The 15,787-nt window shown below is 47.4% G+C and overlaps 1 protein-coding gene across 1 annotated transcript in view; it reads right to left on the bottom strand.

Moving 5' to 3' along the window:
• Positions 1-15,787, bottom strand: part of A2ML1 (alpha-2-macroglobulin like 1) — a 59,151-nt gene that overhangs the window by 15,899 nt on the left and 27,465 nt on the right. The window contains exons 11-25 of the mRNA XM_032270359.1: positions 15,039-15,266; positions 12,190-12,250; positions 11,806-11,951; positions 10,313-10,462; positions 9,210-9,398; positions 8,027-8,120; positions 7,222-7,345; positions 6,579-6,807; positions 6,256-6,382; positions 4,000-4,121; positions 3,422-3,473; positions 2,666-2,749; positions 1,468-1,644; positions 1,039-1,120; positions 519-675 (exon numbers count right to left, since the gene is read on the bottom strand). Coding sequence (XP_032126250.1) covers positions 519-675; positions 1,039-1,120; positions 1,468-1,644; positions 2,666-2,749; positions 3,422-3,473; positions 4,000-4,121; positions 6,256-6,382; positions 6,579-6,807; positions 7,222-7,345; positions 8,027-8,120; positions 9,210-9,398; positions 10,313-10,462; positions 11,806-11,951; positions 12,190-12,250; positions 15,039-15,266 — 2,022 coding nt within the window. The remainder of the gene's footprint in view (positions 1-518; positions 676-1,038; positions 1,121-1,467; positions 1,645-2,665; positions 2,750-3,421; positions 3,474-3,999; positions 4,122-6,255; positions 6,383-6,578; positions 6,808-7,221; positions 7,346-8,026; positions 8,121-9,209; positions 9,399-10,312; positions 10,463-11,805; positions 11,952-12,189; positions 12,251-15,038; positions 15,267-15,787) is intronic.

Here is a 15,787-nt window from a genome sequence, read left to right on the forward strand (position 1 = left end):
TTTTTTTTTTTTTTTTTTTTTTTTTTTTTTTTTTTGAGACAGTATCTTACTCTGTCTCCCTGGCTGGGGTGCAGTGGCACAATCATGGCTCACTGCGGGCTCAACCTCCTGGGCTCAGGTCATCCTCCCACTTCAACCACCCAAGTAGCTGGGACTATAGGCGTGAACCAACATGCCCGGCTAATTTTTCATATTTTTTTTGTAGAGATGGGGTTTCACCATGCTGCCCAGGGTGGTCTGGAACTCCTGGGCTCAAATGATCCAACCTCCTTGGCCTCCCAAAGTGCTGGGATTACTGGCATCAGCCACCGCACCCAACCTTCATCTGTATTCTCATTCTACAGACATGAAAACTGAGGCCGAGACCGGTTGAGCATTATGACCATGGTCGTCCAGAGCCACAGTGCAGACCAGAAGAAAACTGACTCCCCGGCCAGTGCCCTTTCACTTCTTCTCGGTCAGAGGCATGAGGGCCTTCCAGACCGTGGTCGGCTGCAGGCTCCTGGACAGACCCGCACCTTCATGGCTGTGTGAAGGAGCTTGCCCACGTTGGCATAGCAGCCGCTGGGAAGCTGGTGTCCTGCCATCCACTTGAGAGCATCCTGGATATTCTTGGGATCAATGAAGATCAATTTCTGAGCTTGGCCAAAGCATTTTGTGACAAAGGCTGTCAGCCTACATGGGTAAAGAGGGAAATGCGGCATGAAGGGGAATTTCTAGGTGAGGGTGTGATCATTTTTTTCATTTATTTGGGTGTGCGCTTCCAGAAGGGTAGCTGAGGGAACATGTGCCATGGCAGGCCTAGAAAAGGGAGGCATTAATTAATGGGCACTAATGAGGACACGAACAGGGGAGGCACAGCTCAGGGAGAAGCGTTTGGAACTGACCATACATGAGGGTGAAATTAGCAGTCCTACAGAGGTAGAAGGCTGAGTGCGAGGAGGACTGGGCTTAAGGGGAGAGGTAGCGGAATCGTTCCGGAAGGCTCAGGAATTACACGCTGGAGTACAGCTCTCATTGGGAATTGGGTGATATTACCATGTGTTCCCATCTCCATCCTGCTCCCCAAAGGCACTGTAGGAGCCATTGCTGTGTTTGTACGTCAGCTCCTTCTGGTACCCTGGGAAACCAAATGTGGTTTTAGATCACAGTGACAACTCTTCAAAAAACACCACCATGATTTTCAAGGATATGGACCCTTCAGGGGCTGGAATTCCCTGTCTCTTATCCATCTGTCATAGGGCTTAGAGGAGGAGAGTGTCCAAGAAAGAAAGATTGAACCGGCCGGGCGCTGTGGTTCACGCCTGTGATCCTAGCACCCTGGGAGGCCGAGGTGGGTGGATCACCTGAGGTCAGGAGTTCAAGACCAGCCTGGCCATCATGGTGAAACCCTACCTTAAAAAATAAAAAAATGAAATAAATAAAATAAATAAAAAATAAAAAAAAAGAAAGATTGAACCAACTTACCTATCTCCAGGAAACCCACTGCCCGAGACTTGATTTCCTCAGTCAGCAGTCCCGCCTTCTCCAGGTACTGCAAGACGTAGATGATGGGAGCAAACAAGACCATGTTCTGCTCGCCGCAGCCACTGGGCATCTGCACCAGACCATCCAGGTTCTGCAGGGCTGTGCCCATAATGTCTCCTGAATCCAAAAGGTGAGAGAGAAGGTGGCGGTAGAGAGAAGAAGGAACCCTCGAAGAGTTATCATCATTCACTCAACAAACATGTATTAGCTATCAATGTAGTAAGTACCTATTATGTGCCCTGCGAAGTCAACAGTAAATCAAACCCAGTCTCTACCCTCAAAGAACTCACAGAGGAGCAAACAATTACAATTTTACTCATTATAAACAATTTTATACAGTATTACAATATCAAACTGGATACGTACGAGGTGCTAGAGGACAAAGAGGGGCATAGGCTATCCAGGAGAGTTCAGGGCATTTATTTACTTATTTATTTGAGACAGAGTTTCACTCTTGTTGCCCAGGCTGGAGTGCAATGGCGAGATCTCGGCCCACCGCAACCTCCACCTCCCAGGTTCAAGCGATTCTCCAGCATTAGTGTCCCGAGTAGCTGGGATTACAGGCATGCATCACCACGCCCAGGTAATTTTACATTTTTAGTAGAGATGGGGTTTCTCCATGTTGACCAAGCTGGTCTTGAACTCCCGACCTCAGGTGATCTGCCCGCTCCAGCCTCCCAAAGTGCTGGAATTACAGGCATGAGACGCCGCACCCAGCCAAGGGCTTTTAAAAAGGCATGTCACTGAGCTGATGAGTGATGTGACAAAACTTATTATACAGGCTCAATCTCTAAGTTCCTCTACCACTGCGTATGCATTCATTGCCCTCCAAATCACCAAGTTTCTCTACAACACACAATCCTGACTCTCTTTTCCAAGTTGCCTACTGACTTACCAAGCCAGTGAGCCGGACATAAGTGACTCATTAACATCTACATTGTAGCCCACGAGCTCAATTCAAATCTATAAATGTCAACTATGCTGCAGGAACCGTACTAGGAACAAAAAAGGAAAAAGATGTGGCCCTTCCTCGTCACTTGTTAGTCATGCTCTCCCGATAGGTCCACGTGTCCTGCCCCACTCCACAACTTTGCAGCCTCCACCCGCCTTTTCCTCGTTGAGCCAAGAATCTGCTTACCCAGAACAGTAACATAAGCCTTGGTCGAGTCAGGAACAACACCGGCAGGGACCTCCAGGGAGACAGATTCAGATACCACCTTTCCTGTGAGAGGCAGAGAAAAGGTGACGCAGCAGAAGATGGGGGATTGCAGGGGTTCTCAAGCTCAAATTGTAGAAGAACTTTCTATAATCCAAGGATTTCTAGACTCAGTGCTTTCTCTGGGATGCAGAAAGCACTGGGTACTATTCATAGTGATCTTGCTGAAGATAAACTCCACAGAGAGTCATCATCGCTGCACGCTTTCTCTTCCTCCTCCTGCCTCAGTTAATCAGCCCCCTGAGTAACGGCACCCCAGCCTCTCCTATTCCTTCTGGTCTTGTGCATTCCTCCTTCTGCCTATGAAAATCTCCTGTCGCTGGGTGCGGTGGCTCATCCCTGTAATCCTAGCACTTTGGGAAGACGAGGCGGGCAGATCACGAGGTCAGGCATTCTAGACCAGTCTGGCCCATATGGTGAAACTCCATCTGTACTAAAAATACAAAAATTAGCCAGGCGTTGTGGCACGTGCCTGTAGTCCCAGCTATTCTGGAGGCTGAGTCAGGAGAATCGCTTGAACCCAGGCGGTAGAGGTTGCCGTGAGCTGAGATCGTGCCACCGTACTCCAGTCTGGGCGACAGAGGAAAACTCCATCTCAAAAATAAAATAAAATAAAACACAAAAATTCCTGCCCCCCAAGGGAATTCTTACCATCAGTCCTGCTCTGAATCTACCTACCTTTTGGGCACAGCAGTGAGCTGTGCGTCTTCTCCACCAGGACTCCCTCAGGCTGGCATGAAGAGAGACACGGATAGGTTAAAAACAACGAAGATGAACATCAGGCAGGGCGACACTAAAGGAATGGGAAGGGAGGCCTCTCGCTGTGCCCCGGGGCTTCCCTCAGAACTGCAGAGAAGAGCTGCTCATTGAAGCTCAGAGGAACTCTGTGTTAACCCCAGGATGGGCCCTTTCTGTAAAGTTCTTTCTGGGCAAGTGCTCGCTAAAGACACATTTAGGCAACTTTTAAGAGGCAAGATTGACAATGGGCTTCATGATGGGACAAAAAAGCCAGCCAGATGAAGACAGACATTTTAATTAGGGAAGCTAACGTTCATTGAGTGTCTACGACGTGCCAGGTTTTGGTGCTTTCCCAGGCCATGGGTGTGGGTTAGGCAAATGTTCAAGGGGCCAGGGAAGGAGAAAGTTGAAGCCGCCGGGTTGGACTGGAGTACTGCTGCTGTGAGAGACTAACTCAGCAGGACGAGATGCTGAGCACCCTCGGCCGGTTGCTATCTCTACCTCTGAAGAGAACTCACTTTGACGAGAACTGGCTTGATGAGCATGTCACTCTGGCCCTTTTGGGGAACAAAGCCCTTCTGGCCGCCACAGGGTTCATTGCTGTCCAGAATCTTAGTACTAATAGTAAAGTTAATGTGACCTGAGAGAAAAAGGAGAAGGAAAGGCATTAGCCGTATTGCCAGAGGTACCAGTGAGGCCCATTCTCATTTGGATCAGCATTTCTGAAACTTTTATGCGGATCTCGCTACAGTGCAAATTCTGCCGCCACAGACCTGGGGTGAGGCCTATATTCTGCATTTCTAACGAACTCCCAGGTGATGCCAGAGAGGCTAGTCCAGTGTGGTAGGTAACCTCTAAGGGCCCCCAGAGACCCCTACACCCTGATATTTACATCCCATCAAGTGTGGGCTGGATTAAGTGACTTGCTTCTGTTAAACAGAACAGGGCAAAAGTAATGAGGTGTTCCTTCTGAGATTAGGTTACAAAAAAGACTGCAGCTTCCATCCTGGGTGCACCCTTTTTCTTAAATTGCTTGCACTGCAGGAGACAGCTGTCGTGTGTTGAGGAAGCCCAGCAGAGAGATTCATGTGATGAGATACTGAGTGAGGCCCCTAGCCAACAGCTGAGGCCAAGAACTGGGTCCTTCCGTCTAGCAGCCTGTGAGGATCAGAGACTGGGATGAGCTTGAACATCAGTCCTCTCCTAGTTGAGTCTTCAGATGAGACCACAGCCCCGACTGACACCTTGATAGCAGCCTCATGAGATACCTTGAGCCAGAAGTACCCAGCTAAGCTGCACCCAGACTACTGACCCATAGAATCTGTGTGATAAGGCCGGGCGCGGTGGCTCAAGCCTGTAATCCCAGCACTTAGAGAGGCCGAGGCGGGTGGATCACGAGGTCAAGAGATCGAGACCATCCTGGTCAACATGGTGAAACCCCGTCTCTACTAAAAATACAAAAAATTAGCTGGGCATGGTGGCACGTGCCTGTAATCCCAGCTACTCTGGAGGCTGAGGCAGGAGAATTGCCTGAACCCAGGAGGCGGAGGTTGCGGTGAGCCGAGATCACGGGCCATTGCACTCCAGCCTGGGTAACAAGAGTGAAACTCCGCCTCAAAAAAAAAAAAAAAAAAAAAAAAAAAAAAAAAAAAAAAAAATCTGTGTGATAATAAATGTCTTCTCTTTTAAGACATTAAGTTTTATGATAATTTGTCAAGCAGCACAGATAACTAACACATCTGAAGATCAAACTTTGAGTTGCAAGGATTCAATCTATAAGTGACTGACCTCCCATAGGGTTAGGGTGAGGATTAAATGAGTTAAAGGTGCAGTGACTCTTGCTTGTAATCCAAGTACTGTGGGAGGGTGAGGCGGGAGAATCACTTGAACCCAGGAGTTTGAGAGCAGACTGGGCAACATAGCAAGACCCCTTCTCTGTCAATTGAATTAGCCGGGCATGGTGGTGGGATGAGCCTATAGTCCCAGCTATTCTGGAGGCTGAGGTGAGAGGATCGCTTGAGCCTGGGAGGTTGAGTCCACAGTGAGTCATGACCCCTAGACTGCATTCTAGCCTAGGTGACAGAGTAAGATCCCATCTCTAAAAAAAAATGAAAGACCATGCATCATGACTCATGCCTGTAATCTCAGCATTTTGGGAGGCTGAGGCAGGCGGGTCGCCTGAGGTCAGGAGTTCAAGACCAGCCTGGCCAACATGGCGAAACCCCATCTCTACTAAAAATACAGAAATTAAGCAGGTGTGGTGGCACGTGACTATAATCCCAGCTACTCGGGAGGCTGAGGCAGGAGAATTGCTTGAACCCGGGAGGTGGAGGTTTCAGTAAGCCAAAATCACACCACTGCACTCCATCCTGGGCAACAGAGCGAGACGTCCTCTCAAAAATAAACAAATAAATATTAATGAATTAATCAATTAAATGAGTATGTAAAGCAGTTAGACTAGGGCCTGGCCCAGGAACTGTTCTATTAGGTCCTTGATTCGTTACATGACCATGTCTCCCTCGTCCTGCTATAAATATGAAAAGCTCTCCCTTTCACACTCAAAATATTCCAGTTTGAATACATTTGTTCGGTCACCTATTAAAGAGTGTTTGTGTATTGACTTATAACAGCCTTAGGAGGGAGAAAAATAGAAGTAAATAAAATGAAGAGGGAGGAGGAAGCAAAGCAGATGTGGCGGAGGAAACGATTGAGTTCTCAGTCACTGGGCTTCTGCTGCAGGCTTCCCTCACCCGTCACGGGCCTCCCTCTCTTACCCAATTTGACAGCCGTGATGTTCCAGTGATAGGTTTTTGCTTCATCAGCACAGAGACAACTGGAAGTCTGAGAATCTGCCCATGATTCTAGCTGGTACTCATGCGATTTAGCCAAGTCAGTCTGAACCTAAGGAGGATGTTTAAGAGACAAAGGGTTCAAACAAAGAAGGTAGTGCACAGAAGCCTAGGGAAACCTGGGGCCAAGACACAGACGTCTCGTCTCTTTCCCTGGGAAAATTGGGATGCCTCCAATTTAGAGACACACTTATGGGGGAGGTGTGATTCCAGGGCTGACACCTGATTCCTGCATCCCTGGCTCTCACCCTGATGCAGTCCTTTAGGTAATTGAAGATGGTGGCAGTAAGACGAAAGGATTCCCCACGGACTACTGAGTATGGGAGAGTCAGGTCAACAAAGAATGGCTTGAAAGCAGTTAGTCCAACAGTGGGTGAAAGTCCGAAGCCTCTTGACTGGGAAGTGCAGAAACTCATCGCCTTCCACTCAGTGATGGTGTCAGGAACTGTGACACGGACCGCCTCCTTCCCGGCATTACTGTGAGAACACGAGGACCCGCGTGAGGCAGAGGTGGCATGGTGCAAGGAGAACATTTGTGAATAAAGCCACAAATTCGGTGGGGTGTGCTGGCTCATGCTCATAATCCCAGCTCTTCGAGAGGCTGAGGTGAGCTGATCGCTTGAGCCCAGCAGTTTGAGGCCAGCCCAGGAAACATAATGAGATCCTATTTCTACCGAAAATTTAAAAATTAACCAGGTGTGGTGGTGCATGCCTGTAGTCCCAGCTACTTAGGAGGCTGAGGCAGGAGGATGGCTTGAGCCTAGGAGTTTGAGGCTGCAGTGAGCTACGATTGTACCACTGTACTCCAGCCTGGGTGACAGAGCAACAGGTGGGATTACAGGTGTGAGCCATGCACCTGGCCCGTTATTGTATTTCTGAGTCATCACTTACCCAATAGGAAACAAATCCCAGAGCCAGGTTTCCGGGAAGTACTGGCGGACCTGAGAAGCCTCTGCTCCATGTGAAGAAGATGATGACTCAAAAGCCTGTGGATTATCACCAACTCCTGAAAAAACTGAGAATAAGAAAACTTTAGGAAACAGAAGACTTCTGTTGTGACATAAATTGGGATGGAGGGATTATTAGAAATAAATTTAGAGAGGGGGCCGGGCGCGGTGGCTCAAGCCTGTAATCCCAGCACTTTGGGAGGCCGAGGTGGGCGGATCACGAGGTCAAGAGATCGAGACCATCCTGGCCAACATGGTGAAACCCCGTCTCTACTAAAAATACAAAAACTAGCTGGACGTGGTGGCGTGTGCCTGTGGTCCCAGCTACTTGGGAGGCTGAGGCGGAAGAATCGCTTGAACCCAGGAGGCGGAGGTTGCAGTGAGCCGAGATTGTGCCACTGCACTCCGGCCTGGCGACAGAGCAAGATTCTATCTCAAAAAAAAAGAAAGAAAGAAATTTAGAAGGAAGCAGAGAACATTCAGTCAGAGGCAAGGAGGAAAGACCAAAGAGAAACTAACTAGTCACAAAGGCCATCGAGGGAAGTGGTGGCCAAGGAGGTTTGGCCGGGGAATGGATACATAATCTTCAGGCTGCAAAAGCTCTCCCCAGAGACAGAACCCCTGGGAAACTTCCTGCATCTGTGACTCACAACCCATTAGCATCCTCAGGCTAGACACAAAGAAGAAATTTGCAGAGTTCCAGGACTGTTAACATCTCAGAGAATCCACAGACCACAGAGGTGGCTTACCTTTGGCCATGGGAAGGCTGTAATTTGGAGATGGGTGACTGCAATCTACTGGCTTCTTGATTTTGGCATTGGACAGTATTTTAAGACCCACGTCCTGATAGAGACCAGAGAAGGAAATGTTAAGCTGGTCCCTTCCCCAATTACAAGGGCTACTGCCCAGAAATTCCACCATCAAAGAGTTGAAACAAAACATTCTTTCTTAATGAATGGTGAAACTGGGTGTTCTTACCCAAAACTCAGCCCCTGAGACTGGTTGGCTTCTGTTCCGGCTAGCACGAAAGGCTGTCAGTTACATTTATTTCATCATTACATACATTTAATGCTTCTCTAAATATTATTCACCATGTCCTTATTGTTTGACTTACACTCTGAACGTGCTGAGGGTAGCGACCGTATCAGCGTGCTCAATTCAACAAAAATCCAATGAGCATTATGAGGGATCAGGCATTAGAGAGACTAGGAGGATGAATAAGTCCTAGTTCCTGACCTCAGGGATCTCCTGGTCAGACTTGGAATACAGCATCCCAAATCCCGCTCACAGAATAGGTGCAAATTATTTTTTATAATAATGATAAGAAGCCGGACGCGGTGGCTCACGCCTGTAATCCCAGCACTTTGGGAGGCCGAGGCGGGTGGATCACGAGGTCAAGAGATCGAGACCATCCTGGTCAACATGGTGAAACCCCGTCTCTACTAAAAATACAAAACATTAGCTGGGCCTGGTGGCGCGTGCCTGTAATCCCAGCTACTCAGGAGGCTGAGGCAGGAGAATTGCCTGAACCCGGGAGGCGGAGGTTGCGGTGAGCCGAGATCGTGCCATTGCACGATCTTGGGTAACAAGAGCGAAACTCCGTCTCAAAAAAATAATAATAATAATGATAAGAGACCGCTGGCCTACCTTCCCTAATTTTCCCTCCTGACCTCATGGAAATCAGTGTCTGGGGACAAGAAAAAGAGGAAGACTCGGTCTGTCCTCTCTCACAGTGGTTCTCTTCAATGCAATGGGACATCTTCTTCAAGCATAAGGGCCAACAGAAGCCGCCTTACACATCAGAAGCTTCTTTCAAGATTTTGTTCCCATCAGTGCCCATATGAGTCTCTTCGCTTTCTTAGATATGAATTTTCCTTTGCCCCTTCCCACCACCATCTTTTCCATAAGAACAACATGGGTAAGAAGACCTACCTGGAAAATGCTGAAAAGGTCTGAGCCTTCTGAGAGCCAGGGCCTCCAGATAGCCGCACTCGAATGCCCTTGGGGCACTGGGTCAATGAGGGGCTGAGGAAAGTCCCACGGGCCAGATGCTGGACACATATCATATTCAGCCACTTGATAGGGGTAGCGACCATACCAGAATGGAAACATCCCGTAGACCTGAGATGAGAGGGGGAAAGGAAATAACGCGTTGACATAGTGACATGAGTTGAGAAACGTCTCTCGGATTCTGCTGCTCAGTTTACTCCTCCTGCATGATTTCTCTTCATTACTCTAGAATTTTTATATTTATTCTGTCATAATTACCTTTCTTACTTTCTTTTTTTTGAGATGGAGTCTTGCCCTTTCACTCAGGCGACAGTGTAGTGGCGTCATCTCAGCTCACTACAACCTGGGGTTCAAGCAATTCTCCTCCTGAGTAGCTGGGATTACAGGCACCTGCCACCACACTCACATAATTTTTGTATTTTTAGTAGAGACGGGGTTTAACCATCTTGGCCAGGCTGGTCTCGAACTCCTGATCTCGTGATCCACCCGCCTCGGCCTCCCAAAGTGCTGGGATTACCTTTCTTTCTTTCTAAAACTTAACCCCTATCTCACCTATCTCTTTTCGTTTCTTTTTGTTTGAGATGGAGTCTTGTTCTGTCACCCAGGCTGGAGTACAGTGGCACAATCTAGGTTCACTACAACCTCTGCCTCCAGGGTTCAAGCAATTCTCATGCCTCAGCCTCCCAAATACCACCATGCCTGGCTAATTTTCATATTTTTAGTAGAGACGGAGTTTCACCATGTTGACTGGGCTGGTCTTGAACTCCTGACCTCAGGTGAACCGCCTTCATTGGCCTCCCAAAGTTCTGGGATTCCAGGCTCATTCTCTTTTCTTACCTCTGCCTTCATACTAACCATGCCCTTCTCTTATCTTTTGCAACTTCATTTCTACACCAGCCTGTTACCACCTTATGGCGGTGCATTATTTATTTCCTAAGACTTTCTCTCCACTGCCTGAAACCTACCTCTTAATTGTCTTCTCCATCAACTCCCTCTTCCCACTGTGTCGGCAGACTGTTACTCACAGAGCGGTTGCTCAGCTCTCTCTCTGGCCTAAGCAGTAGGACACTCTCATCCACCGCCCGGAGTGCACACAGGGACCCGGGAGCTGCCTGCAGCTGTAGCTCCACTTCTGCTCCTGGAAGCTGCTGGGAGGGGGAGAAGCCGACGGAAACCTGGGGAAGGGAAAGGCACGCGTTCGGGATCAGGTCAGCCTCGAAAGGAGGGGAAGCAACGTGATTTGGGTCATCAGCAAATATGCCCCAGCTATGACATCCAACCTGTTCACTTCTGCACTTCTCTTTCTTTGCAAAGTCTAGCTCTTTAGGACTTGTATGTCATGATAGAGTTGGGAAACGTGAGCAGTAGAAGGATAGAGAAAGTTTAGAAGACAAAAGTAGAAAGAGAATGTGTGGAATAACTATATAGAACATGTGGCTTCCCAGTTTCTCTCTTCTTTTTGAAAACAGAGACCAGGGTCACACCTGTAACCCCAGCACTTCGGGAGGCTGAGGCAAGTGGATCACCTGAGATCAGGAGTTCAAGACCAGCCTGGCCAACATGGTGAAACCCCGTCTCTACTGAAAATCCAAAACAAAACAAAAAAACAAATTAGCCAGGCATGGTGGTGCAGGCCTGTAAGCCCAGCTACTCTGGAGGCTGAGGCAAGAGAATTGCCTGAACCTGGGAGGTGGAGGTTGCAGTGAGCTGAGATCGCACCATTGCACTCCAGCCTGAGCAACAAGAGCAAAACTCCATCTGAAAAAAAAAAAGACAAAAACAAAACAAACAAACAATAGAGACAGGGTCTCGCTCTGCAGTCTTGAACTCCAGGGCTCAAGCAATGCTCCTGTTTCGGCCTTCCGACTAGCTGGGATTACAGGTGTGTATCACCACACCCTGATAATTTTTTTTTTTTTTTTTTTGAGACAGAGTCTCACTCTGTCACTCAGGCTGGAGTGTAATGGCACAATCTTCACTCACTGCAACCTCCATTTTCCGGGGTTCAAGCAATTCTCCTGCCTCAGCTTCCCAAGTAGCTGGTATTGCAGGCACCAGCCACCATGCCCAGCTAATTTTTATATTTTTAGTAGAGACAGGGTTTCACCACATTGGCCAGGCTGGTCTTGAATTCCTGACCTCAGGTGATCCATCTACCTCGGCCTCCCAAAGTGCTGCACACCCAGCTAATTTTTAAATTGTTTTATACAGACAGGATCTTGCCATGTTGTCCGGGCTGGTCTAGAACCCCTGACCTAAAGAAATCCTCCTGCCTTGGCCTCCACTGGGATTACAGGAGTGAGCCACTGTGCCCCAGTCAGCATGACTTTTTAAAAGAAAAAGTAGGAGAGAGATGGATTTCAACATAAACCCAAAACACTAAACACATAAATCTAATACAACATCCAATATCAACGTTATCTTCTTTCCCTGACCTGTCTCGTCTCCAACCCCAGCACACACAAGATCTTTCTCTATGCCCAACTTTTGTTTTCACCCTTCTCTGCTACCATTTTACCTGATTGTCAAAGCACATCTCGACTGAGAACTGAATTTTGTCAGCTACAACACCTCCACTGGGGAAAATGGCATAGATCACCAGGGAAGGATCAGGGGCTAGTCTGGAAGTGAAGGTCAGTGAGAGACAGAAGGAGCCTTTCAGTCCTGAAAGAGAAGAGGAAATATACAGGGAAATTAGAATGCTCTTTCACCTACCAACGGCATCTAACCATATGCACTTTTCATTGAGCCAGTGCAGGCATCATGGTGCAAGCTACTTCTCATTTTTCTCTTCTCCTGTGATGACTGTTAGTGTTGCATTCCCATTGCTTCTGTGTACAAGAATTGTTTTCTGGAATTTAAAAATATCCTGTTCTCTTCCAAGAAAAACATGCACACTTACCTTTCTTCTTAGGGTTCAGGTGTTTCTGCCCCTCCATCACCAAATTTCCTTTCCCTATTAACTAGAGAAGAAAAGAAAATAAAATAATTAACTACACAGAAGTTATGGTAATTTCACCTTGGACCAACTGCCAGAGCATCTCTGCATCCCTCCATGAGGAGAGGCTCCTTTCACAGTTCAGAGCCTGGGCCAAAACCTCACCCAGCATCCACCAGCTTGACAAATGCAGGATGCTGCCAGTGGGTCCTGGTGGCCCTTCCTGCAGTTGGAAGTGTAAGGCCGGTTGCCTCACCGGGATTTCGGACACGCTCACTTCTGCACTTGGCACCTATCCCAACTTGGAAAACCCCTCTGCACTCAGCACTAAGGTCTGCACTCGGGGCCTAGTTGGAAGATCCCGCCTACCTACCAATAGCAGCCTGCCCCGACCACGCCCTGTTTCCCCGCAACCAATCAAACGCCTTCACTCTCTATAAAACCCCAGGCCTAGAAGAGTCAGGCGTGACTTCCCTGGCCTCTTTCCCCAGGACCGCGGAACCTCGCCCAGGAGCCGAATAAATTGGCATCTTAATTGTTCTCATGCAGGCCTCAGTTTCCTCATTTTAAACTCAGCAATAGACCTCACAGAGAATACACCTTACAGGAAGTCTGGCTGAGAACCACACAGGTGGATGGGAGGTGTCTGGCAGCCTAGAAAGTGTTCCTCACAATAGATTGCTGTCTGTCATTTCTTGAAGATCTCCAAATTTTACTTTCTTATAATCCTTGTGACATAAAGTCGGCTAAAATCCATCCTCACAGCTGTTTTTTAATTACCACTCAATTTAAAATTGAGTGGAAATAATTTCTTCCTAAACTATCCTGAGCCCTTCTGACACTGAACAACCAAGAGGAGAAATCTTTTCTAACTCCCCCTTCCTGTCCACTCTCACTGGACACGGAACCCAGTGATTTCATCTGTAAGCAGGCCGTCCTGTCATGCTCCTGCAGGGCTCCTGCAGGTCTCCAGGGTGGGTTCCTCGGACGCCCGCCCGGCATCGGCCATTCCACATGGCTTGGCCTCAACTTCACTTTTCTTCTACTTCTCCCCACACTTCAGTCCTGAAGACAGAGCCCACATTATCACTTGGGCTTGTTATTTCCCACCTATCTTTTCTCTTTTCCTTGTATTAAGATGATTTTTTAAAAATTTCGCTTAATGAAGACACTGAAACCACAGAAGCTACTGCAATGATCCAGAGGGGAGAAAGTGTCTCATGACTCACAGGAGGATAAGGGAACAAAGAGGCTTGGAGCCATCAAACCTGAGGTTTCCATTCTACTTCCTGACTGTCTCCCAGGTGACCAGGAAAGCTGCTTATCCTTAGACATTGGTTTCAGATTACCAAGTTACAATTTTATTTCCCGAATGAGGCTGCTATCAATGTGAATTATAACCCCATATCATCTATTTGATGATATTGACAATGGAACACAGAATGAAGTGTATCCTGGTCGGGCGCGGTGGCTCATGCCTGTAATCCCAGTGCTTTGGGCAGCCGAGGTGGGCGGATCACCTGAGGTCAGGAGTTTAAGATCAGCCTGACCAATATGGCAAAACTGCATCTCAACTAAATTAAAAAAAAAAAAAAAAAAGTATCCTGAGTTCCATGCCTTCCCCGACTCACTCTCTCCCTCCTAACCACTCACTTTTTTTTTTTTTTTTTTAGGTCCTGGCCAGCACAATTTTCTCAGTAAATTCCTCATTTTATTTTCCCACACAATTTTCCTGGGTTCCTGCTCAGAACCTCTTTTTTCCCCCAGTGTTTTCCATCCCTTACACCTATACTGGGCCGTGCAGTATTCCATAGCCACGTGGGAATGAATATTGAATACTTGAAATGTGCTCAGTGCAAACTGAGATATGCTCAAGTGTAAAATACATACTGAGTTTCAAAGACTCAGTTGAAACAATAATGTAAAATATCTATTAAAACTTTTTATATTGATTTCATGTCAAAATATTAATATTTTGGTGGCAGGGATGGTGGCTCATGCCTAAGCCCAGCACTTTGGGAGTCTGAGGCAGGTGGATCACCTGAGGTCAGGAGTTCGAGACCAGCCTGGCCCACATGGTGAAACCTCATCTCCATTAAAATACAAAAATTAGCCAGGTGTGGTGGCACATGCCTGTAATCCCCAGCTACTCAGGAGGCTGGGGCAGGAGAATCACTTGAACTTGGGAGTTGGAGGTTGCAGTGAGCTGAGATCGCGCCATTGCACTTCAGCCTGGGCAACAGAGTAAGACTTTGTCTCAAAAAATAATAATAATAATACATAAATAAATAAAATGTTAATATTTTGGATATAATGGGTTAAATGAAAAATATATTTTAAATTAATGTCAACTGCTCTTTTACTTTTTTAGTGTGTCTTTAAAATGGTTTTTTTTGTTTTTTTTTTTTTTTGAGACGGAGTTTCGCTCTTTGTTACCTAGACTGGAGTGCAATGGCGCGATCTTGGCTCACCGCAACCTCTGCCTCCTGGGTTCAAGCAATTCTCCTGCCTCAGCCTCCCGAGTAGCTGGGACTACAGGCACGCACCACCATGCCCAGCTAATTTTTGTATTTTTAGTAGAGATAGGGTTTCACCATGTTGACCAGAATGGTCTCGATCTCTTGACCTCGTGATCCACCCGTCTCGGCCTCCCAAAGTGCTGGGATTATAGGCGTGAGACACCGCGCCCAGCCCTAAAATGGTTTTTAATTAGATGTGCATCTGCATTCAGATAATCCAGGTACACGCTCTGACTCTTCTTACTCTCTTTCCTTCTCAGCATACTTTTACCCGTCCTCCTTTCCCGGTCTCACATAGTAGGAGAAGCTGATCTCTTGGTCAGGGCTTGCATCAGCCGGGTCAATGTAATAATCCACAAGCACTTCCTGGGGCTGGCCACATTTCAAGGGACCGCCTAGCCGGTGGATGCCAAGGAAGCTGCGGGTTGTGTTGTAGAAGGGTCGCAGGTGCAGGTAGGCATTTTGGTAGTAACGTGGCACTTGTTCCGGATTATATACTAAGTCTTCCATTTGAAACTTTCCCTGAGAGTAAATGACAGAGAGAGAATTTTAGCGTGTACCCCAACCATAGGAACCCCACGGACTTGTTATGGTTTTCAAACAGAGCGCCTTCTCTCTAATCTCCACTGCCTGAGAATGGCATGGGGATATTTCACTAGAGGTCCAACCAAGGATGGATGAAGAATCCATAAATGGAGTTAGTTTTGTGCAGTAATATTTTGGTATGTAGCAGAGTGATAGAAGGGTTGAATTGTAATTACTAAGTGAGGGGAAATTGTGGGTGATGTATCTTCAGGGACATCTCTGGGATAGATGAGCATGACTTAGATTATATAGAAATCAAAGATTATACTTCAGGGATAAGAAAACTAGAAACAGAAGACACTAAGATTGAAAAATAATTATTTCTGGCCTGGCTCAGTGGCTCCTGCCTGTAATCAGCACTTTGGGAGGCGAAGGTGGGCAGATCACCTGAGGTCAGGAGTTCGAGACCAGCCTGGCCAATATGGTGAAACCCTGTCTCCAATAAAAAAAAAAAAAAA

The sequence above is a fragment of the Sapajus apella genome, unplaced genomic scaffold, assembly GCF_009761245.1.
Source record: "Sapajus apella isolate SASKATOON/1434 unplaced genomic scaffold, GSC_monkey_1.0 scaffold209, whole genome shotgun sequence".
Classification (NCBI taxonomy): Eukaryota; Metazoa; Chordata; class Mammalia; order Primates; family Cebidae; genus Sapajus; species Sapajus apella.